Source organism: Drosophila bipectinata, chromosome 2R, assembly GCF_030179905.1.
Source record: "Drosophila bipectinata strain 14024-0381.07 chromosome 2R, DbipHiC1v2, whole genome shotgun sequence".
In the NCBI taxonomy this organism is placed as follows: Eukaryota; Metazoa; Arthropoda; class Insecta; order Diptera; family Drosophilidae; genus Drosophila; species Drosophila bipectinata.
In genome coordinates, this window is record NC_091737.1 from 8,002,847 (window position 1) to 8,027,435 (window position 24,589).

Here is a 24,589-nt window from a genome sequence, read left to right on the forward strand (position 1 = left end):
TTGGATTTTTAATTGATTTAAAAGAGTTTATTTATTTGAATGAAATGTACACTTTATAAAATTAATTACATTGTTTTTTAATCCGTTTTGTAGGATAATAAGGAAATATTTGAGTTGAATAATAAAAACACCATAAAAGTCGCAAGTCTTTGATAATTAGACTCATAAATGGTAATAAAATATCCTTTGTAGATAAGATATTTCAAATTTGATAGCTGACCATTTTTCTCTCTGCTTGGACAAAGTCTGACAGTTTTATTTGGGCTCGTCCATTAGTCATAAACCAATTGATATTACTCATGCAGTGAAATATATCAAGATCTGTAACTGTTTTTGGTTTCGGAAAAGGCCTTCCACATCATACATTTGCATTCGCGTCCATCAGATACACTTAAGTGGCCGTCGAACAGCCAGATAGAAGGTGCTCAGATATATAGTGTAATTAACATTTTCGCTGTTGATTTTCTCAGCCTTCGGTGCGCATTTTGCATGTTTGCTATTTTCAATACGGCAACAGCAGCAACAGCAACAACAGTTGCAATGCTAGAGTTGTAGTGAAAAAAAAAGAAATAAAAATCATTTGCGCCGGTTTCTTCAACGAGGCTGCGATGCTCCCACAACGAACTTCAGACCGCAGAAACCTGTGCGGCAACTCATCCGCCGAATGAAATGCTAAAAGCTGCACACAGACACGCCACAAACACACGGACACACACTTGCCGAGGGATGCATTTGTTTGGCTAATATGAATTAATTTACAATACAGCAGACGCCTACAAAAGAGGTGTGAGGGGGTGGCGACGCCTCCAACTCGTTGGCGTCTGTTGAACTTTTGCGTTTCTGTGCCGTTACTGCTGCTGCTGCTGCTGTTGCACTTGTATCTGCATCTGCTGCTGCATCTCAATCCGTATCTGAATCTGCAACTGTATTTTTATTTTGTTTTTTATCTTTTCGGCGAGCAGCGTTCAAGCATTTCAAATGCTTGGCGTTCAATGTCTGGACACTGACCGCAGCCTGTTACCCACAACAAAGATCGGGGGATACAATTTTTATATATATAGATTGCATTTATATATAAACGATTTGGCAATGCATGCAAAGAAGCGTAACGCAAAGAAAGTGCAGGCCGTTGTTGTATTGGTTATGATTGCTGGTTGAAAAGTGTTTGAAGCCTGGCGAGGTGATATAACAAGTTCACATAATTTGCTGGCTTTTCTTTTTGGTTTTCAGCTGCCTGTTTTAACTATCCATTCCACATTACATATTTCCACTAGTCGAGATAGTAGATGCATATAAACTTACATACTATATGCATATTAACAGCGACAATCAAAAACAAAAGCAGTCACAAACAACTTCATGACTTGATGGTTAATTGCAGGCAGCTAATCAAAAAGCAACGTTCCCAGGCGGGTGTCTCAATTATAATGCATAATTAATAAATGTTATACCGGATTAGTCAGCAAAGGGTGAAAAAGGGGCTTGCCAAAAATGAGAAAAAAAATACAGATAAATACGGGAAAACCAAAATAATGCACCTGCAACTAAGCCAACTCAATGTCGGTGACTCTCGGCTGCGATTGGCCCCTAATAATACGGGTAAAAATTCATTACACGAACTAACAGGCTAACTGGCCAACTGCCTGGCCATTATGCAAAGTCCAAGACCATTCGAAGCCATCCCCAGGCAGGCCACAGCCATTCCAAAGCGGCACGTTTTGAGGAAGTTGATTGTCACAAAACCTCTCATAATCATAACTGTGTTTGCTGCCCCATCAACAAATACTTTTACAACAACAAAAAACAATAGTAATAGTAAAGACAGCGACAACGACAACCACGACGGTCAGGTTCAATGGGGGAAATTATAGACATTGTAGCCACAACAAAACTGGAAAAAACATTGTAAGGCTGAATTCAAAGTTGGCCAAGACTTGGTCAAAATTGCTTAAAAAAGATATCTCTACTTATTACCATCACAAAGCCTTTTTTTTGTAAATTAAACAATTTGATGTGTTAACTTGAATACTGTAAATATTTATTTTTAGATATTAACCTTACTTTCATCTGAAATGCCAGTATTTTTCAGTGCAACCTCCCAGCTGCAATTGAGAATCGGCCACCACTCGGACTTTGGCTTCAATTCAAAAAATATCAAGGCAGAGAAAACCGAAAAAAAAAGAAAGACAATCGGCTTGGAATGGAGAAACATTTCGCATGTGTCCATAGTCCATTGTTTAGTTTATTAACTAATTAGCCCTAATGCTTAATGCTCCACATATTTTCCACCCAAGATGCGAGTGCGTAAGCCTCTTGGTTATGTCACGGTATTTCCACTTGCGAATCCCTCTATCTGGGATTTCACAAGAATGGCGCTATAGTTTTTGATGAAACGAAAAAAAGCGAAAGTAACTCCCAGCTCAGCTTATCCATTAACGTTCTAATAGACACGTCACTCTTGAAGTTCAAGGTCGCATTCGAAGAGTGGCGAATTGAAATTAATTACATCGAACGCGCCCCAAAAAGTTCTCCGGGCTCCATTAATGAGCTTGGGCTGGGGCTTGGATCTGTTTTAGATTAGCAATTCGTTTAATTCACACACGAAATGATTGAGTAATTTGGTTCAGACAGTTCGAGAGGTTTAAGTTTGAGTGTCTTTATTAAGTTTGGATTTAAGAAACCGGGGGAAAAGTGCTTGGTACTTTGTATACTCTAGCAGAGAGTTGTGTAGTTTTAATATAAAAATAAGGATTTTTAATTTGTTAGTAAAAAGTTTTATAGAAAAATATGCTTATCGATTTTTTTAAAGATTGTTACATTTTTCAAATTTTCATAAAAATTCAAAGTAATGAGCTTTGATTTGTTCTAAGATTTTTGTGAACCCTCATAGAGAATAGAACTTTTAATCGTGGAAGGTATTCCAGATCAAATAAAATCGGATAAATATGAACTAATATATATTTATACAAAGGTTTAGAGGTCCAATAGAGGTAGCTAGTAGCTAGTATTAGACAGATAGTAGCCACCAGACATACATGGATATGACCAAACGCCATATAGAGAAACTATAAAAGAGTAACCGAATGCCGAATTTATCAAAAACCATGTCTAGCTTTACTGCCTGGGATTTTTGGGAGTTAATTGAAGCACATTAGCTACGACTGTGCTTAAAGTTATTTAATAGATGATTAAAGAGCCAGAAACTGACATCACCAGCCAGCATCGACCAGCAGCCTCACCCACACCCACAATTGGGTCCGAAAGCAGTTGAGATTAATTCACGGCGCATTCACGCAGCCATAAAAGTTATAAGCATCGTTTACGCCAAGTCAACAATGGGCAAGTATTAGACCATAAAGCCAAAAACTCCAAAGCCGGAACTTGTCCGCCACATGATTTGTAAGTTTTAGCTGGATTGTTGATTGTTTTCCCTTTTTTTTTTTCTTTTTTTTTTTCAGTGTCCATCAAGATCAGATCGGATCAGATTACTGGAAGTTACGTGTTAATACCAACTCTAAAACCAGTGCATTTTATTCCGGAAATGAGTCTGAACTTGACATTGGGGGGGCGTGCCTCGAAGTCAAAGAAATGCAAATTTTTTCGGTCATTCTCACCGTTCATTTTCGAATGGTGAGAGCTTTGAGCGGAAGGAAGTAGAAATCGGAGTTCAATTTATTGTAGGAAGTTTTCAGAGCCAGTTGGAGAATGAAAAACGGTTTTTGAAGTGTCATTTCTGAAAGGGCACTTAAGAATTTGTTTTCCGAGAAAACGCTACCTTTGCCAAATACTTCCCACCACTCGAAAAGGTTGTGTGTGTAATTCAATTGAAATCAATTGCACTGGCCCCTGTCTTACAAATTACCAATCCACGCCAACCTCAAACATCAAGTGCCAACAAAGAAAATTGAAATGGACAAGATTACTTTGTGCTTGTGTGAATGAACACAAAAAAATAATAAAAGATACAAGAAAAAACCCAAAACCAAGCAAACCAAATCCGCTTTTGTCCAATTGTTGCGCACTTGAAGCATGAAGCGTGCCCATGGACCAGGCACCTGATCTGATGGACCGGCCGATGGACAGTTGAAATCCTCCGAATCCATTCCCATTTCCATCACCATCTCCTACTCCGATACGGACCAAGCAATTGGGCATGGCTGGCTGCTTGGCGGCGTTACCAATCCCATGGAGAGCACCACAAAAGAAATGCTGAGTCGCACTTGGACTTGGCCGTTTCTGCCGGGGATGGGGGATCTTGGTGGGCTGATTCGGGGCTAGCGGGCTCATTAATTTCGGTTCAAGGCATCTCTCGTATCACTTTACGTAAACCCGCTCGTTCCGTTGCCGATTTGTAACAATAAAATAAAACGACTTGAAGTGGAGAAGCGAGAAAATAAAAATAAAACTAGAAACACACGAAAATAAATTCGCAATTTTGTTACAATTTTCATTGTGTTGGGGTGCAGTTCAGTTCAAGATCTCTCCCCTCCTTGGACACTCCCAGGGCAACTATTAATTATCACAATTCAGCAGAGTCTGTTTGTTTTTTCTTGGTTTTGTGTTTTTTTTTTCCTTCAGTCCAACCGCCCTATAATTATCCGAGCGGTTCACTTTAATTACCACAGATTTATTAAATGGGTCAGTCGCAGTTGGTATTTTGGGTTTTTGGGTATTTTTTTACTTATGCTGTGAACTTGAAAATTGAAATTGTTGTGCGGTGACCATTTGAAATACAATGCAAGGGTACATGGAGATCATGAATTAGTTTTTTCTGGGTTAAACTGGGTTGGTGCGGTTTTTAATTGAAGTGGGAGAGTTCTGGAAAATGGCAAAAACAAACAAATATTTCACCATACTTGTTATCTAGTTTGTGGCTCGTTAATAAATTATACATTCGATTAAACTCTTATACTCTTGGCTAAATAATTTCTTATCAATCGAATAATGGTTGTTGAGAAAGTGCTTCAGTAGACTTTTCGGTGGTTCACCTTTCCTGTTACCGCAAGAGCTTCCGTACTTGACAATCTTGCGGCCTTTGAAGTGGATTGTTTGTCTTTTATATCAGCTTTGAATCCTCAATTACAGAAATGTCTTAGTAACTTGTTACTGATACCTCTTCACAAACTTGGGAACTAAAAGGTATACCAAACTTGCTCAAAAATCTCAGAGACTAAAAAACTCCAATGTACTTGTACAAACTTTAACCAAAAATAAGTATTAACAGCTTCGACTTGCTTATTTCGGTGTTCTTACCGATAAGACCATATAGAAGTCTAAAGAAACAACCCAGCTAATCAGGCACTGTCTACTTTATCTATATTTTTTTTGTTTTCGGGCCAAGATCGCCAAGCCATCAGCCACATTAAAACATGTGGGTATTCAGTTGCCTATCCAAGCCCAATCGATTCGAAAATGAGTGTCGGCCTGTACATCGGTGTGGTGTTCTTCGTCCTAGCATTCGGAGTATTCATCAAGGTGAGTTACGACACGGCATGAGTTTTGAAGAGGACACTTAACGGACTCAAACGTTTCCTCGACAGATTGCCCTGCTGGCGGCCCGGAGTCAAAGCCGTAGGAGTAAGTGTTTTTTGATCGAAAAATCGTTTTTACAATAATAAAACTGAGGCTGATAAGATATGAATAATAAAAGCCAATCGTGTCAGCAGCTCCGAAATAGCCGCCAATAGTCAGTCAGTTGTGATGAAGAAGTAGTCACAGTAGGATTACCTCAGCCATGGTCTCAGCATTTGGTTCCTTTGCCATAGTATTAGTGGTCCTCTTCCTAATCATAGCTGTGAGTAGTGGATTAGAATTCGAAAGGACCAAGCTCTAAAGGATATAATTTTCTTCCTCAAAATAAAAAGTTTCTTTCAAACGCCTACAAGAAAGCACAGCGATATGCACAGGCAAGTGATGCGAGAGTTAGATCGGAAAGGAATCCGGGATATGACAACTTTAATCGAAATGGTAAACAAACACAAAAAGCAATAAGGCTTTGATTAATTATAACCTGATAATAGCTCCCCCCAGCGAAAAAGTGAATGAAACCCATTTTAATCAAGGTCTAGATTCTAGAATTTAATAAGTTTTGTTGTTTATATTTATTTCAGTCAAAAATTGATAAGCATAGATTTTTATTTATGAGATAAGATATAACAGCAAACAATTTAGTAAAAGGTCTCAACAGTCAATAGTTAATGGTGAAGATTTTAAACTTCTATTTAGTTTCTTCAAGATTATTTCTTTGTGAAACATTTGCCAAAAATCTGGTTTATTTCGCAGTTGGGATTTTTGAAAACAATTCCCGATAAGATATGCGATCAAAGGCCATAACAATGCAGTTATAAGCTTGGCAAGAAATAGGCCACCGGTGGGGCCAATCAGTTGACATAGAGAGCTTTTCCCGAGTGGTTATGGTTATGGATTTTTCCTTCTTTACTTATTTCATATTCTTGGCCATATTCATCCTAATCATTATCGTAAGTGGAAGACAAAATTGTATCTGAAGAACATTATAAAGATTTTATTTTCTGGAAATAGTTTCTTTTAAATGCCTACAAAAAGAGAAGTCAAGCTGAGTGTGAGAGGAATACGGCAGCCAGATTGGAAAGAAGCCATAACATGCGAAATGGTGAGAATGGATCTGTAAAATAAACATATAGGCTTAGGGATTTAGTTGGTTATCAACTCCCCGGCTCGTAACTTTACCGCCTGTCGCTATAATTAGCTCTGATTTGCTTATCAGGTAACCCGCCAGGTAAAATTACCCAAGTTAACGTGATGCAACGTCAACTTTATCTTTGTTTATCAGATAGCTTTATCGTAGCTCCCCCTTAATCGTAGCTCTGTAGCTCTGGGGTATATTTTTATATTCCCGTGGGTCTCTGCTTTCCTCATTTGGATTTCCCCATTTGCCGGCATCACTGCGAAATGGAGTTCGTTGAGTATTACTATTTCACATCCTTCATCCTGATATTCCTTATACTGATCAGGGTGAGTTGGGTTACTTGATTTCAAGCGTCTTATAAAGTTAATTGTGGTTCATTTATCTGAAGGCCTATGTGTGTCCCAATCACAAATGGAAGTGCATCTGCTGCCTGAGTTATAGCCAGGAATCGGCTGGTGAGTGAGTTTTTATAACTAGGAACATCTATCCAGGCGGCATCTATCTGTCAGAAAATATTCACCAAAATTATAATGTTGAAAATATTATTTTTTTGGAACAAACTATTCATCACCTAAAGGTCAGAATTAACTTTTGATTCAAAAACATCCGATGGTTGTGGAATTTTGGTTCTTTGGCATTATAGTGCTGATCGTTGTATCGCTCATAGTCCGGGTAGGTTCTACCAATGAATTGGATGCTATATTAGTAAACCTCATTCCCACACCCTTCCCAAGGAATGCTACTTGTTTATAAAACTGAAGGTCGAGGAGTGGAACATGAGGGTCTATGCCCGGCTTTTGCGCCACGAGGTGATGTTGCGGTTGGCCATTGAGGGTAAGAGATCCCCTGTCCCATATCCGATACTGTTTATTGCAGAAAAAGCGCACAAATCTTAAGAATGAAAGCCGCAAAAGCTCCGTCGATAAGATAAAGCCTTTAATGGTTCTTTGGGGGTGAACAACAGTATCAAAGACTAAGGAACTTTAAAGATATGGGGACACCAGCAAATTGAACAACTTGTTCCCGGCATTCTACGTCGTACTTTCTCAAAACCAGTCTAACCCTATCCATCTCAGAATCAGTTTGATTTACTTCTCAATCGACAAAATGCAGATAATGGATATATTCTACATAAGTCTCATGTTTCTGCTGGTGGCCTTTGTGAGTTTCTCGTTAAAAGAAAGAGATCTTTAAAGGAAAAGGTCGTTCTAAGGTCATGAGTAGTTTTTCTGGTTGATAAGAGTTTAAATATTTTTTTAAATGGATTTTTAATTGATCACCTAAAGTTAAACGTTTTCAATGTTGTTTTAATCAATGTTGTAATCTAAAAAATGTAAACTAAAGGTTCAACCGACATAATCCAGAGGAATTTGTATATTTGATAATACAAATTAATACCCTTTGAAAACTTTGTTGTTTATTAGTTATGATTGTAAACTTTGTATAATATTATACAACATAATCTAAAATCTAACAAAAAAATCTTTAAATAATTAAAAAAATTTAATATTGATAATATTGTAGAACTCCAAAAATTAACTTATAAACCAAAAAAAATTATTCACAATGAGAAGACTTTTTACCTAAATAACCCTCTTGGGTATACACCTATTTTTAACCCTTATCTGTGCCTTAACAGCTTTGCTACAAAAGCCGGAAAAACATAGAGTCCGGGGAGTACGATGGCGAAGTCTCCATATCGGAGGGTGTGTCCCCAGGTGCGTAAATGCTTCTGTACCTTTACACTTTCCATATAGATTGCGATATGGAAAAAAACAATACAAATAATATAAATTATGTGTGTGTCGAGGTTTAATCGGCAACTTGTCCAACAATTGATAAGAGCCCTGTTCAGTGGGGTTTCGTTGGTGATTAAACTGCTTCGATGACTGTCATGGCTTTTGCCATTTTAGCCGAGTTTCTTGCGCGCTCCGAACGGTGCAAAAAATAATTCTTCTTTGATCGCGGCATTTCCGGTGGTATATCGGTTTCCTTTTCAAATATTCCTCTTGAAATGGGTGATCCCTCGTATGTGATTGTGCAGATTGGTTGGTTCATTTTAATCTGTATTGTCGCCATTTTGGTCAAAGTGAGTTGAAGCTAAAATCCATTCGATATCCTTCGTTGAGGCAAAGATAATTTTAGGTTTGCTGCCTCTGCGCCCGCAAAAAGGAGTCCAGCACCAGCCAGAGTCCTTCAAGAGGACCTGGTCCTGGTCGCAGTGGAGGCACCGCACCAGCACGTGTCCTGGAAAGCTATCGAATCGATCCTTCGGGTGTCACTCGGGTGAACACAGGTGAGCACCCAGCCAGGCGAACTGAAAATGAGTCACGACGAGCTGTGCTTCCATCCGATAAGGTTCCACTATCTTTTGTTTCCCTTATCGATATATATTTTTTCGGTGTCTCGATTATACTCTGGCTACCCACAAATGGTCGACAGTAAAATTAATTTATTCAGATGTTCGGTCGCATGTCCAGGGGCTATGTAAAAATTCCATATTCCGCAATATGGCCTATCAGTTTCCTTGGTGCGAGTTCGGGGTGTTGCTGCTCTTTTTCCTTCTGATCCTTTACTTTTCAATTAGTGTGAGTTTGTGTATCCATCTTTTGGAATGAAATTCTTGATCGGATTATTCCAGAGATGTGTGGCCGAAAAGCGAAAACGTCGAGCCCGAACAGTGGTTATTCCATCTTTGGGCGAATTCAGTGCCTCCGGCCGGTCCACGCCGATAGATGGTGTTAGTCACTTAAGCTGGACAACAGGTGAGCAGCTCAGGTGGCATTCATTTGAGCGGGAGATTGATTTTCTCTTGGAATTTAGAGATTGTTCTTGCCTAGAGATTATAGTCTTCTTATTTCAAAGAAATTTTAGGTAGTTGTTATTTAAAAGGTATTATTTAATAGCCTTGATTTAAAATAGAATATTGATAAAGATACTATGAAAAACTATTTCTAGTTAGGGTATTGTTTGTCCCAGTTAATAGCTTAAAGAACTAAGGTTGACTCTACCGCTTCTAGATAAAACTATTATTTCTATTAATAGGTTATACGAAAAACAAACTAATTAAACTTATATCTCTTTCAAAGCCAAGACACAACGTCTTTTAAGACCCCTTTAAACCGGGAAAATCCCTTTCTAAATGTACGACCTTTAAAACTGGCAATAATCACGTGCTCAGTCGGCATTATCCCAAACGCAATTATGCGCATATCTGTCAGATATAGATACATTACCTGCTAGACGCTCACACACATCCATACGCACACATGGAGACATTCCGTAATGGCAATAGAACGTCAGAGAGCGAACTCCGGGCCGTATCTTATCTCCGATGTTGGTTCTCCGTGCGCTTATCACACGGCCCTTGACACACCTGTTACCTGTTACCCGTTCCCGCCGCCGATAAGTCTTGGCCAAAAAGCTGGCTGGCTAAAAGCGTCGACTGATGCGACAGTTGGTCGAAGGCCTCTTCATGGAGCGAATATCTATCTCGGTTTTCCCGCATCCACGTGAATCTACTGTAGCTCCGGACGCGTTCACCTCCGGCTCGAGCATGTCATCCCACATCCCGCCGTATGTGGTGTTCTTCTTTCTGGCCTTCATCTCCTGTGCGATTACCTTCTGTTGCCTGCGATTCTGCATTTGGATCTGTTTCGAGGCCAGACAACCCAGACGGAGGACGCGGAGACCACGTCGTGGTAGGTTGCCCTCCATCCTGCCCCAACACAAATACGCAAATGTTGGGTTCCTTATTTTTGGCGGCTATCTGGATATAGTATATATACCCACTTGGCCAATCAGTCGGTTAACCTGGCCCAGATAAGATTAAGTAGAGTTTCGGCCGTTAGAGTGGCTCAGTTTTAACTTGTCCCTCAAGTGATTCGATTGTGTACTTAGTGGCTATAAGGAGTTTTTCAATATGGATTTGTTCATCCTCTACGTGGGAAGTTTCTTCGTATTCTTCCTGATCATGCCCATTGTGTATTTCGTTATGCAGGTATCTGTCTGGAATTCAGATCTCTCTTCGCGTCTACCTCACTCAACACCGCTTGTCCGATTAGTTTTTATTTGATTTCGTTGTTTGCCTTTATTTTTATTAAAAGTCCCAACTAAAACTTGAACAAATATTAGACTCTTGTAAATTATTTCATGTGATATCATTCCTAAAAGAAGCAAAATTACGCCGTACAAATTGTTAAGCGAGGTACAACGCAACCTCTTTCCTGATTCTAATCCCATCTTACTTCATTTCCATGAAGTTTTTGCTATTTACCCTTCTTAACAAATGCTGTGGATCGAGTCAAGCCCAGAGTTTTGAAAATCCAACGCCAGGACGACGTCAGAGACGACGTCAACGTCGCAACCAATTAGTAGGCATTGGTATGTATTATTTGGAACCAAATCAAATGAAACTGATATGCTGGCCGCTACGTGAGAATGTGGGTGGTGGAAGGTGGGAGCTGGTAGCTGGGAGGTGGGAGGTGGGAGGTTGATGATCAAGTGGCTCCCATAAATCCATAAAGGCTGGAGTGTTTGCGTATTGTGGACTTTGTGGCGATAAGGCTTTCTGGGCCGCCTTGCAGATATTGCAAATCAGTTTTAGCCAGGGGGGTCAGTCTTTTGGCAAGCTTGTTGCACAATGGATGCGAGTCCTCTGGTTACTTTCCTTGTTTTACTCCTGATTGGCTTTGTGGCCTATGCGGCCCTCCAGGTGACTAAGACCTTTGAATTATTCTTCTCCGAATTAATATTGATTCTTTTGCCCTTCCTGAACAAAAAGTTTGCCGTCGTTTGGATTTTGCGATTCTTCTGCTCCTCCAGACGCCGGAGCTCTGCCAGTCAGCACTGTAAGTTGCACTGCCTTTTGTTTCGCACCCACCCACCTACACCAATCCTATACAAATATATGGGTATACTTTGTGTATATCTGATATATGGAGCAAGTTTTATGGGGCGTATAGTATTACCGCCATCAAACATGGCGTACAATCTAATCTTGGCCAAGCAATCAATGGCCGTCCCTCCAAATGGAAAACTATAGACTACACTTGGGCCCAGAATATGCCAATTGCGGCTGTAGTTTGGCTTTGATTACGCTTTGAAATGCACGGTACCGATCCTGTGATGGACTGGGACAGCGACTTCGGCATCCATGTCGCCGTCTACCTGTCCCTGGTGTTTCTATTTTTCTGCCTGCTCCCACTGGCCTGCTACTACATTCGGGTGGAGAGCAAAACCCTGGCCAAGATCTGTCCACCGCGAAGCTGTCGACGCCGTCAGCCGAGGATCAGGCCGCAACGATACGACATTGGAATCGGATACGGAATGGGAATTGGTAACGTGTGCCAAAAAGTGAACGGGGTGACAGGCTATCTAATCGTTGGCTTTTGCGTTTTGATGTGGGGGCGATTATTTTGCCCGCAGTCTTCTTGGAGGCGGAGAAGTCGCAGAATGAGTCTGGTAGCTGATCTGACCGTGGCCTTGGGCTTTGTGTTTGCGGTTTTCATAGTCAGCCAGTTGATATTCGTAAATATTATTCCCTAACTAAATCGGATTGGTGTTAACTTTTGTTCAATTAGCTGGCGAAACGCATCCACGACTCCAGGACTCGTAGACTACGAGAACAGCGGGCCAATAGAGCAGGTTAAGCCCATTTTGTGACCTTAAAAACACCTTTTAAAAAGTGAAAAGTTTCAATCAATATCACAAGTGGTGTGTCGCTTTCAAAATTGCGTGACGTGGTTTCTAATCTAAAGTATGAAACACTCCATAGACGTCTAATCCACCTTGTATATAAAACATTTCAAAAACAAGTAATCTTTGCAAAACGTATAATTTCATAATTAATGACCATATATCAGATGTAGAAAAACTTATAGATATTGATATGGTTCTCTAATCAAGCCTACCTGATTGATTAACATGTTTTTTTTTTCTTTTTGGTAACAAACACGCCTGATTGATGAAATTATTGAGGTGGTAGTAAGAACCTGATAGGGCCATTGTTTTTTTGGGATTTTCCTCCGCTATATGCTCACATTGTTTTGACTTTATCTTCATTGATTTCTTCCAGACCGCCAAGGTAATGTGTTCACAGTGCCGGAGGAACGTTCGCACAACCGCTACGGCGACATATTCTTCATTGAGCCCGGCAGCGAGGAGGCCAACCGCATCCGCGAGCAGCTGGAAAAGGATGACAAAGAACTGCCTAGCTATGATGAGGTGATGCGCATGTGCAACCTTACCACGCCCACTTCAGCGGCGGCGGGTGTGCCACAAACGCCACTCCCCGAGCCTCTGGGTCCCATCGGAATCGCAGCGCTTCCGGCACCTCCATATTCGGAGACGGATCCCCACTCGGATGCAGGTGGCGCTACGGTAATCGCAATGGAACCGGTGCAGCCGTCCACATCCCGTGCCGCACAGGTCCTACCGACGGCGGCACCCCCTCCGATTTCATCCCCAGCTTCACAGACAACAGTTTGAGGAGGGATCCTGGAACTAGAACTGAAACCAGGTGCCACTCTGGGCCATACAAATCTCCGTTTGTATGCGCTTAAAATACAGAAATGAACATGTGTGATCTTATTGAGTACATATTTAGTTAAGCCTTAGAGATTAGTTGTGAGCTATTGTATATAAATATTTATAAAATATAGGATGAAAATTAAAGAAATTAACGAAGTTTTATTAAAAGTTTTTTTGTTAATTTGGCGAACTTTGAGAGTGTTTCACCTTGGGTCGTCCTTGAAAAAAGGAAAAATATTTAACAACACTTATAAAAAGAAAAATGAATAAACGGATATCTGATACAATGCCAATTTAACATTAACCAAGTTAATACAAAAGTTAAGCTCTGACCAATATTTAAAAACACCGCTTTCAAGCAACAATCGTTATCGATAAATCGGTAAGACTTTTTTGGGCCTCAAACCGGGTTGCAATCGAACTCAAACATGGTTTGACGGCCCTTAAACCAACATATCTTGCTCTGGTCACACTGAACAAGCTCCAGAACATGTCAAGAGCCAAAGTATTCTGTTTATCATTGTTATTCAGCAGAGCTTCCACTTCCCCACAATATTCCAAGGTTTCCCAAGATGAGTTCCATTAAGGTAAATATGTAAGAAGAGCGCAGGATTATCATGTTAAAGATTAGATTGAATTTGCAGTTAAAATGCGAAGGGGAGACCTGGAGCAGGCCAAGACTTTGGAGGCCGCACTAACCGGTCTCGGTGAAATCGAAATAGACCCTCAACAGGGGCGTGTGATCATCCAGACCCAACGACCTTGGTCAGAGGTGCACGACAAAATCGAAGCCACTGGATTCAATGCCGTCCTCTCCGGATTTGGCGGCCAATCGGCCGTGGCTCTTATCAACACCACAGGCAGCGTTGTGGACAAAACTCCTGTCCAGGGAGTGGTGCGTTTCACGACTATCACAGCGAAGGAGCCTGGTGCAGTAGTCGATGGTGTAGTTGATGGACTGGCGCCCGGATTGCACGGGTTTCACATCCACGAGTGCGGAGACACTTCCGCTGGCTGCGCTTCGGTTGGTGCCCACTACAACCCGCGACAATCGCCCCACGGAAGTCCCACAGGTGGGGCCACGGAACGTCATGCTGGTGATTTGGGTAACATAAGGGCTGACGAGAGCGGTAGAGCCACATTCCGATTCGTAGACCCCATTCTGGAGGTCTGGGACATCATTGGCAGGTCTGTGGTCATAACGTCTAGTCCAGACGATCTGGGGCAAGGGGGCAACGATCAAAGTCTAGTCGACGGCAACTCCGGAGACAGGTGAATAGCATTTTGATTCACTTTCGTATGGAATAGGTTAAACAAGGTTTTCTTGCAGAATTGCGTGTGGAATCATCGCACGATCGGCCGGTATCCTGGAAAACTTTAAAAGAATCTGTGCCTGCGATGGGGTTACGCTCTGGGATGAACGGAACACGCCAGCAGCTGGGAAGGAACGCTCTCAAAAACGTTCTCTATTGTAGTTTGTTTCTGTTAATAAATGTAAATTATTCCCTGACGAATCGCAAAACTCATTCAAAGTTTAAATGCTTTTAAAGTTTTATTTAAAATATTTCTTTGCAGTTTGTTTTTTTGTTTCTTTTTGTAAGTTTTCCTTAGTTAAAATTAATTTGCTTTTAAATTATTATTATCTGTTTTGCTCTGCCAAATAACTACGGGATTCGTGTGTATGTTCGTGTAGTGTGATTGGTTAACTTGAATTTGTTGGTTTTGTGGGGCGTTAAAACTGAAGAACATACAGACACGTTTCTTGTTGTACTTGATAATAATAATGATAATATTCGCAATGCCTAATGCATTTTGACATTAATAGATATATGTGTGTATATTTAATTTGATTCCTCCGTTAACACTACGGCGCATGCCCCGATCTCTAGCCCGCATCACTGGCAGCTAGACGACTCCGGGAAACGCGCGCTTTTTTTTATGTAAATAAGTGGTACAAAATATTTAAAGTGTATATGCGTATTTCTAAACCTTATTTACTCCGTTTGCCAGCTGTATTTACATATCTGCTGGTCTTTTGTACTCTACGTGCCTTCTTCGCCTCCTCCGGTTCTTCGGTAGCCTCGGGGCCACCAGCCGGCGCCACGGTCACTGTTTCCGTGGCCGGCTGTGAGGCAGTCGCCAGCTTCATGGAAACTGGACTGACTATAACGCCGCTGCGCTGGTGATTGCCATAAAAGAGCTTCGGCGAGTAGCCGCCGGCTGTCTGCAGTTGCTGATTGGATTGGGCTGCTTCCGCCGCCTTCGAAGTTGACGCAATGGCGTTGGATGGGCCCTCCGACGGCTGTTTCCGCTTGAGATTCCTTGCGGCCGAACTCACAGCCAGAAGCTTGGCTGTAGTGGACTCGTCCGGGGAGGCAAACTCTTTCAGCTCGCCCACACTAACATCACTCTCGGTATCCCCATCAGCATCCTCGCTAATGATGATGAAGTGCTCCGGATCGACACCTTGGTTGACCAGCACCTGAAAATCCTCTGGCGGCACCACAGGTGCTGCCTTTTGATTGCACGAGCTGCACACGGCAGGAATGGCTGGACTTTTGGAGCGCCAAAACTGCAGCTCCGTTTTGCACTTGTTGAGCTCCTAAAAAACGAAAAGTTATAATGCATCTAATAGTCGAAAACCTTGCCCAACGAACCTGTAAAAGAGTGGAGAACTTGCGGGCCATCTCCTCGTTTTTCTTGTCATTCTCGTCCAGCCGATTGGCGTACTCCAAAGTCTGTTTCTGCTGCTCCGCCAAGAGATTTTGCTGCTCGGCCAGCTGCTTGCTCTGCTCGGCAGCTTTCCGCTTGCAGGTTCGCAACTCGGTGCGCAGCACCGTCAGCTGGTTGTTGTACATCTTCATGCCCTGTTTAATCTTCCGGATGCCCTTGCGAAGCACCATATGATTCTGTGGGGGCGAGTTGCTGGCACTGTCCTCGAGATCTGAGCTGATGGCAAGAATGGCTACAAGCGCAAGAGAAAATGTTAGTTTCATGGTCTTCAAAATATGTTTTGAGCTTACGTCGTTTTGTAGTGGTGGGCAACTTGTAGAAATCCTTGTTGAAGTAGGCCAGACCCGGAAGTGTGGGCTCGATGCGGTCCTTAAAGTATTCCATGGCCATGGTGGAGAGATCGAAGAGCTCATCGGTTACCCGATACGGTCGCTGCAGCCTGGGCGTAATACTGATATAGTTTAAAATGGCCTGCACTTCATCCAATATCTGCAAGGAAAAACGAGGCGAATCAGCTTTGCTGAGTACCAAGAGTGATTAGTGATATCCTCTACTTACGGCGCCTGGAAAGAAGCAGCAGTGACCCCGCTCAATGTGTTTACCCATGGACATCTGGAGCAAGGAGAGCCGCATATAGCAGGTCTCGATGATGTCGCACTCGCAGGCCAGCGGGTGGTTACGGCGGGCCGATTCCCGCCGTGGCATACTGGCCTTGATCGACTGGAAGCGGCTGAACGTCGTCTTGATCTGCTTGGAGAAGGCTGCGTTCAGCATGGCCATAGAAATGTCGTTGAAGCGATGCGACACCTGCAAATATGCATATCCGGAATGCGAGTCAGATTGCGGGCACAAGATATGGTCTGGCTAAAGGGGCAGATAAAAACGATTCACCGGTTCGGGACCGGGCTAAGATTTCGGCTGCTGGGCTGGCTAAGCCCGCATCCAGTGGCAAGGTAGTGGTTTTGCCTGTTATTAAATTATATCAGATTACATTTGTCGCCGCTACCTACGACAAATACACATGCAGGCGCTCGGCGGCGGCATACATACACACACACGCTCGGTGCGATGGGAGGGGGTAGGCGATGTGCAGGCAGGCAGCATAAAATGCCAACAAGACACAAACACCGAAGTGTAGATACCCTGAGACCTTGAGTCTACAATTGCCTTGAAAAATGATTTTTTAAAGACACTTTAAGAGGAGTTAGGGAGAGTCAATAAAAATGTTAAAGCCAAGCCAAGGTTTCGAACCTTTTGGGAAACTTACTGACTATCAGTCTTGATGTCTTGCTAGCTGAAATCACGATCAAGAGCTGTCCTGCCCTGCCCTGCTCTGCTAAATATAAACAGTCACAAGTGCATGTGCCCTCGTGACAAAGTTTTAATTGCCTCCTGCAAAGGAAAGAACGCACCGACCAGCCAGGCCCGGCCGATGACGACCGATGTCGTGGTGCTTCGAGTGGCAAAAATAATGCACATAACACAGCAGAACGGAACGGAACGGCAATAGCAATAGCAATAGCCAAAGCAACAACAATGTACGGGGCGTACAAGTGCAGGTAGTTGGCTGTTGGATAACCAACCAACTCTCTGCGCCCGTCGTCCCACGCTCTTGCACTTTTCAAATTGCTTTTTATTGATTTAATAGCCCCAACCGAGAGGGGCACGGGGACGGCGGCACTTACCAATCTGAGATGCGAGATTTTCTTGTAGTCCAAATAGCTGAGCGTCTTTTCGATCAGCTCGTTGGGCAGATCGAGCAGATTTGTCGTCGGGGTGGTGACATGGCCACCAGCAACAGCAGCAGCAGCAGGTCGCACCCGATCGCTCCGCTGCATCTGCATGTTGTACGAGTGGTGGCGGGTCACCACGCTGGCTGAGAAGGCCAGGGTGGCCGGTGAGGAGAGCTGCGATTGCGTTTGCGATGGATTGTTGTTGTAGTTGGCCGTGCGCCGCAGGACGGAAGTACGAGCGCCCGTGGACTCTGGCTCCTGGGCTCCCTGTTGCGATACCACATTCGACGACATGGAGGTGGAGGAGGAAGAGCCAGAGGTGCTGGCTGCCTCTAGTGGCGGCGCAAAGGTGGATCCGGCCCCGCTGGCGGCACTGCCGCACATTTGGCGGGTGGACACCATCTTTCCAGGAAAGCGACGGTTGCTTCACTCAAAGCAATGGACAGAATAGGTCCCAGCGTCTACGAAGAGCTGCAAGTGTCCAAAGAAACTAGCATTACTTAAGTCCACTCCGCCAAAACAGAACGATAGCGTTCTGCTCTTTGCGTTCAATTGAGCGTCTCGTCGCTTTTTTCGGTTGTATGAAGTTCGTTTCAAATTTGCTACGCACTTCAAAATTCGAATATCGAAGCTGGCTTCGTACCGTTTTCGTAAATGGAACTATTGCATGGGCATCGTTTGTTTCGCGGCACAAGGTGGCGCACAGTGTCTAGCAGTAAACTTGGTACTTTTCAAAGCAGCCACTAAACGCTGACATCCACTTTATCCCACTTTTTTTCAAGACAATTAAAACTACATACACAATCCGTGGCAAAAAATGGTCGAAGTTTAGAGTGGCCAGCTTGGGAATTCAAAAATACCCGTGCCCGAACGCCATCTAGCAGCCAGTGTTGCCAGTGTAGCTTTTTTCGCTCTAGATCTATCGTTTACAAATTTTTAAAATCGGGGAAAAGTGAAGCAGAATTAGTCTTTCGATTTGGCCAAATTTTGTTTTTTTGTTTTCTTTTAGTTCAATTAAAGTTTTTTTTAGATTTTTTTAGCGCTTTTCAAAAGGTTCTTTTGTTGTACAATTGGCAGCCCTGTGACAGCATTGCCAGCCCATAATCAGTATCCGGCAATCACTATCAAACAAGCCAGAAACGGCTATAAAATGGCTTAAACGGCAACACTGTCTCGAAATGCAGCTCGACCAGCGCTAAAATAGTGAAAAAATAGTTTACCCAACACTCCAGCGCCGAGCGGTTAATAAGAAAACACACACGAATTAAATGGTAATTAGAGGCCAGTTGGAACAACAAGCTTGCTGGCGGGGCGCTCAGCCACCGACGTCGGTTGGTGAAAGCCAAAGAACGTAGCCACGCGCGTGTATGTGTGCGAGTCTGTGTTGACAAAAATACAACAAATCGTAGCGAAAACAGGAAGTGGGTGAAAGATAAAACATGAAGAGCACTTGCAGTGCATTAAAATGAAACACTTATAGCCCCATCGCATAGTCTCCGATCTGCTATAAGTTTGGGTCTTGTGTCTCGCTCTATCTAGACGGGGGCGTTTTTGATGTGTCCAGTGGGCTGTCATGTTTTAGCTGGTGATTCGTGTTTTGATGCTGCGCTGAAACATGAACACATCACGTCACTGCCAGCTTACTAGTCTACGTTAATCTATCTATCAAAATCCCCAGTGAAATCGGATCAGTTGCATTTACATATAGTATGTCTGGTTAGAAACTCCGCGATATATATGGTCTTTCGTGAATATGTGAGAGTGCGAGAGTGTGCGTGAGCGTATGACTGTTTGCATATTTTGTACATTATATTCGGAGTATATAGCGTAGATGAGTGTAACTGCTGTCGTATGCTGATGCTCTCATGCTTGTAATTCGCTTTTGTCTTTTATCAAAGTTTCGCGCTATCGCCGAGGGAGCTAAGAAGCAGCATCCGCTCCCCAGACTCGTCAGTTCCCGCTCCCACTGCCGCTCCTCCACAGCCTGATCCTCAGCCTCGTCCTCCTCCTAGTCCCCCAACCCTCCTGGTTGCCCTGCGCCGGCCAACGATGACGGATGGCGAACAGCAGGAGGCACTGGTCAAGCGGGCCGAGGACGAGCGGGAGGGCATCTTTCGCCGCTACGAGCTTGGCCTGGACCCCACCAACAAGGTGGACTCCTGGGAGAATCCCACCTTCGAGATCTATCACATAACAGACAAGTAATTAAGATCCATGAAATTCCATTCTTCTTAACTGATAACCGATAACGTATCTCATCGCAGATATGGCTTCATGCACGACTCCCGCCTGCCGGAAACCCGCGACGCTCATGAGGTGCATCGCACCAAAATCGAAGTGGAGCGCGTTAAGAAATGGGTGAAGATGCTGGAGACTTGGCCACCGCCGCCAGACAAGCTGCACAAGCGCGTATACAAGGGGATTCCCGATCGCATGCGCTGGCCGGCCTGGATACGATTGCTAAATGTCAAGCAATCGATCGAAAACAACAAAGATGTGTACAACCGCATGCTGGTGCTGGCCAAGAAGTACTCCACGGAGACGCGACAGATCGATGCCGACGTAAACCGGCAGTTTAGGGACAATCTCGCCTACCGGGAGCGCTACAGCGTCAAGCAGTGTTCCCTTTTCAATGTGCTCAACGCCTACAGTATCTACAACTCGGAGCTGGGATACTGCCAGGGCATGGCCTGTGTCGCCGGCGTCCTGCTGCTCTACATGCAGGAGGAGGAGGCCTTCTGGGCTCTAAACACGCTAATTACGGACCAAAAATATGGAATGCACGGCCTGTTTATTGAAGGCTTTCCCAAGCTGACGCGCTTCATCGACCACCACGATCGCATACTGTCCAAGATAATGCGCAAGCTCCACAAGCACTTTACCAAACACAACGTTGACGCGCTGCTCTACGCCATCAAGTGGTTTTTTGTGGTCTTCGTCGAACGAGTGAGCGTGATAATATTTAATGGGAAGCTTTAACTAAAACCTTGATCTTTTTGCAGGTTCCCTTTAGCCTTAGTCTGCGTGTGTGGGATATATTTCTGTTGGACGGCGATAAGGTTATTCTATCCATGGCCATCACGATCCTCTATCTCCACAAGGACGAACTGCTGCATCTCAAAGACATGGACGCCATCATCGAGTATTTGCAGGTGAAACTGCACAAGAACTTTGGCTACAACGACGACGACGCCATCCAGGCTCTGGAGCGCGTTATGAAAAAGCTGAAGGACCTGAAGCTGGACGTTCCACCGCCAGCCAAGTCAAATGAGTTCCCCACGCGCACATTGGGCGACTTTGTGGAGGCTGACATGGAGAAGAAGATCGGTCGCAGGCGCAACGATTACACGGATACCGAAAAGCAAGTCATAACAGATGTGATATCAAGGTTGTGTGTTGACAGAATATTAAATGAAAATTAATAACCTTTGATTGGTCTTCCAGACAAGAACAAAACGCGATTGAGGTACAATCGACAGTGTCCTACGAGACTTCGGAGTGCGCCACGGGTGAGTCATGATAGCCACGCACATCCCAACACTCGTTTAAATACTAATACTAATGCTTGCTTTCAACCAACCAACTAACCCCGACTGTTACTATAATCTGTGCAATTTCAATTCACATTTCTTATTTATTTTGTATTGTGTGGTGCAAGTTTATCACAATTTGTCTGTATATATTGATGTACATGTACGTAAACAGAAACACAAGCAGTTCCCCAAAACGAACTTCTATTGGTGTCTTCTTAGTTGTAATTGTATTGAACTGTAATCCCCGTGTACAAAGTCCTGTTTAGATATAGAACCCGATACGGCATATGTATTTTCTGTTTATTTGAGTAGCAATGTATAGATTTTCCTTTGAGTTTTTGTTCCAATCGTAGCCACTTTGCAGCAGCGATCCAATCGAAGTGCGTCATCAGCCTGGTCGCCGACTACTTAATTCGATAATATGCTAATATTGACCTTTGCACGTTGGGAGGGGTGGGACACGGTCCACGGCTGTTCTATATTTCTGTACAGTCTTATGGCGGCAAAGGATTGATTATAGTGGTTCGGGATGGAGGAGGACCCTTCGTTAGAAGTACTAATGGGCACTAACTGTATGTGTAAAGTATTAGCGTTTAAGGGCCGAAGGCCGATCGGCCAATAACCAAAAGATCATGCTTATTCAATACGCCCCTCGACTCCATGTCATGTGTAATCGGATGAACCATTCTGTAACCATTGTCTAACATTGTCTGCTGCGTGTACATATGTATATCCGTTACGACCACCTGCCACCACCGCTTCTGCGTCTGCCCGGCAATAAAAAAAAAAACCCGCTCGGACCCAAAACAGATCTGACCTAATTCGCAATCGCTTCTGTAATTTTGTCCCTAGGTGATGCATACTCAATGAAAACCTATCAGAGTATCACTAGCCTAGCCACCTCCCCGGCGAATAGTAGCTACTCGCTGTACAGCAACGGATATGTGGTGACCACTCCCGAAAGTGTCCAAGACAATGCTCGCAGCCAGAGTATCCACAATCTCAGCTATCTCACCGCCCAGCAGCAGCCGTATGCTCCGCCCAGCGGGCTGCAGCACACGCGGCACAGCTTCAGCAGCGAAAGCGATAGTCGCACTCGCCTCGATCTGGATCAGGCGTTGGAGGCACTCCAGCGACAGCAACTGCACATGCACACAAAGAGTCCCAGCAGCCAGGGTGTCTATATCATCCACAACGGTCACCAGGAGGCATCGGATGCCCAGGTCATTGCCAACGGAGACGGAGACGACGATGATGCGCTGAGCGTGGAGAACACGCGCCTCTAGTTTTAGTTCATCCGTAATCTTTCTTTGTGTAGTTAATTTTTCCTCCTTTGTTTGTATAACGCATATGCCAACTCTAAACATTCAATAGTAATATCCACGTACTTAGCTTTAATTTTTGTGTGTCCAAAAAGCAGGAAAATTGAATTGTTATCATTTGCTCCTAGCGTTAATTGATTTTGTTTTCAGTGTTTTTTTTCTCCTGCATACATTCTTGTCCTTTGACTCTCTGATATTACCTACCCGAGAGACTATTGTATTCCAAAACAACAAACTGATAACTCCTAAGATTCCAATGATTTTTCTACGTACAACGATTAATATTTATTGTTATCCGCCTAACTACTTTCCACTCTACACTACTTAAAACCTACTTAAACCACCTCTACTCTACTATTTACGTATTTTAAGCTTTGCCTTTGCATTTACTATGTTTTCGCTTAACGATGAAACTCAACTTTAGTTTATGTTAAAGCCAAAATAGTAGCTGTAATCTGATTAGCCAATAATTATATGACTATATATATATCTATAGATGAAGTACCAAACAAATAAAATGATTTTGTACTGAAGAGCTATTCGCTTGCCAGCATGATTGATTTTCTATTCGATTACTCCATATTATTGTATGACAAGAACTGTTCCAGGTTCAGAATCCAGTATTTATCCGAAGTATTCGGTTCGATTTGCACCTCACAACCAACAAAAACACTAACACCGCTAACAAAACCAAAATTCACATTGCCACCCACCACCACCACCCACCAGCCACAATCGAAAACTAAATGCAATTTTCCAAAATCAAACTTTTTTTCAAATGCATTGGCTAATCGACGATACGACTGGGATTTAACGCGTTGACCAAACAAAAAATTCCAAAATCAAAATCCAAATCATTTCAATCGGCATTTATTAGTTACGCTTACTGTTCCCGAGGACTCGCACTCAATACGAAGTTCGCTTGCAGGTACCTCAGTTGCCTCGCACGGCTCGTCGGAGACCATGTCGCTGGAGGACAATAAGTGAGTACATGGCTGCAAAGCCTTTAAACTAATAACTAATCAATGTATATTTTGAAATAGTATTCACCTGAAAACCGCCAACATGCTGCAGAACACTCCTCAGCGCGAAATGCTGCTGGGCACCTGACGTCAGCTGCCGCCTGCGAGTTCCACGCCGCAGGCAGCTGCAGAAAACCGTCACACACACACCACAGGATCAATCACACACACAGCCAGCACTAGCCCTGCAGCGGAACCAGGAAGAGTGGCAGGAACTAGTCCCAGAGCTCTGGGAGTTAGCCCCAATTCCTCGCCAAGGTCCACACCCACACCGCCGCCTGTGCCACCAAGATCGCCCCTGTCGCTGGGATGACTGGCAAAGCAAAAGTCGGCGGCAGCCAGCCAGAGCGGCGTCACCTAGTTTTTGGCTACCGCCGTCGCCGTCTATCTTTGCTTAGCCCAAAGAGTTGTAGCTCTACCACCGCTGAAGCCACTAGAACACCTTTAGAAGCAGCTGGCATCAAGTTTCCAAGAACCTAGAGCTAAAAAAAACCTTTGTACATAGTGCTTCTGAAGATAAGGTCTCGTTTCCAGGGCCCAACCTGCAGTGGAATCAGTTTCTGGGATAGATGCGCCAAATTAAATTTACAACAGTTACAAGTTAAACAATTGATGAAAGCAATCGAGAATTAAATACGCTAAATGCTAAAGGAACAATATTTAAGCAAGAGCAAATCGTATCTAATACAACTACAAATCGGTTAGAAATCTATTAATTGCATAATTGAATTAAAACTAAACCCAAACAAAATATATATATTATAGAAATTGTTGTAAATTTGTACTTGTATATACGTACCGAACAAAATACAAAGCAACGTTAAAAAGTTACGTCCATTGAATGAAGTCGAGTGTAAAGGCGAAAGCATACAACCAAAAATATTATTTGAAAGCTATAGGCAGCAGGATGGAATAATTACGCTAGATATTATGTATATGTATAGTTGTAACAGCATAGCAGTACGCAGAAAGACGAACAACTGACAAGTTAAACGAGTATTTATAATTCATTTCATCATAGACCCTCACACAAACAAGAATCACTAGC

General features: G+C 43.3%; 4 protein-coding genes across 20 annotated transcripts; 3 read left to right on the forward strand and 1 right to left on the reverse strand.

Annotated features, from left to right (window-relative positions):
• The first annotated feature begins 5,698 nt into the window (after positions 1–5,698).
• Positions 5,699–13,346, forward strand: LOC108132167 (uncharacterized). Of its 10 annotated transcripts, none has more exons than XM_017251481.3 (3): positions 5,699–5,794; positions 5,865–5,967; positions 12,744–13,346. In XM_017251481.3, the coding sequence occupies exons 1-3, from the start codon at positions 5,735–5,737 to the stop codon at positions 13,154–13,156; spliced, it is 576 nt and encodes a 191-aa protein (XP_017106970.1). In that variant the 5' UTR covers positions 5,699–5,734; the 3' UTR covers positions 13,157–13,346. The 10 variants fall into 10 exon arrangements, with proteins under 10 accessions (XP_017106970.1, XP_017106973.2, XP_017106969.1 ...); XM_017251484.3 differs by lacking the exons at positions 5,699–5,794; positions 5,865–5,967 and adding exons at positions 6,913–6,993; positions 7,056–7,122; XM_017251480.3 differs by lacking the exons at positions 5,699–5,794; positions 5,865–5,967 and adding exons at positions 7,141–7,339; positions 7,402–7,501.
• A 291-nt stretch (positions 13,347–13,637) lies between these two features.
• On the forward strand, positions 13,638–14,708 carry Ccs (Copper chaperone for superoxide dismutase). Of its 2 annotated transcripts, none has more exons than XM_017251238.3 (3): positions 13,638–13,785; positions 13,830–14,470; positions 14,529–14,708. In XM_017251238.3, the coding sequence occupies exons 1-3, from the start codon at positions 13,771–13,773 to the stop codon at positions 14,671–14,673; spliced, it is 801 nt and encodes a 266-aa protein (XP_017106727.2). In that variant the 5' UTR covers positions 13,638–13,770; the 3' UTR covers positions 14,674–14,708. The 2 variants fall into 2 exon arrangements, with proteins under 2 accessions (XP_017106727.2, XP_070134370.1); XM_070278269.1 differs by having other exon boundaries at positions 13,649–13,785; positions 13,843–14,470.
• A 23-nt stretch (positions 14,709–14,731) lies between these two features.
• dmpd (F-box protein dmpd) lies at positions 14,732–18,501 on the reverse strand. Of its 4 annotated transcripts, none has more exons than XM_017251498.3 (6): positions 18,275–18,501; positions 17,617–18,135; positions 16,490–16,738; positions 16,222–16,420; positions 15,856–16,163; positions 14,732–15,800 (listed from the first exon to the last, which is right to left on the reverse strand). In XM_017251498.3, the coding sequence occupies exons 2-6, from the start codon at positions 18,064–18,066 to the stop codon at positions 15,189–15,191; spliced, it is 1,818 nt and encodes a 605-aa protein (XP_017106987.2). In that variant the 5' UTR covers positions 18,067–18,135; positions 18,275–18,501; the 3' UTR covers positions 14,732–15,188. The 4 variants fall into 4 exon arrangements, with proteins under 4 accessions (XP_017106987.2, XP_017106985.2, XP_017106988.2 ...); XM_017251496.3 differs by having other exon boundaries at positions 18,308–18,500; XM_017251499.3 differs by having other exon boundaries at positions 18,465–18,493.
• Positions 18,502–18,774: 273 nt separating this feature from the next.
• On the forward strand, positions 18,775–24,372 carry RN-tre (Related to the N terminus of tre oncogene). Of its 4 annotated transcripts, XM_017251425.3 has the most exons (7): positions 18,775–18,935; positions 19,563–19,865; positions 19,929–20,610; positions 20,667–21,052; positions 21,109–21,173; positions 23,397–23,502; positions 23,563–24,372. In XM_017251425.3, the coding sequence occupies exons 2-7, from the start codon at positions 19,714–19,716 to the stop codon at positions 23,627–23,629; spliced, it is 1,458 nt and encodes a 485-aa protein (XP_017106914.1). In that variant the 5' UTR covers positions 18,775–18,935; positions 19,563–19,713; the 3' UTR covers positions 23,630–24,372. The 4 variants fall into 4 exon arrangements, with proteins under 4 accessions (XP_017106914.1, XP_017106913.2, XP_070134367.1 ...); XM_017251424.3 differs by lacking the exons at positions 23,397–23,502; positions 23,563–24,372 and adding an exon at positions 22,050–23,079; XM_070278266.1 differs by lacking the exons at positions 18,775–18,935; positions 23,397–23,502; positions 23,563–24,372 and adding exons at positions 19,064–19,085; positions 22,050–23,079.
• Positions 24,373–24,589: the final 217 nt, after the last annotated feature.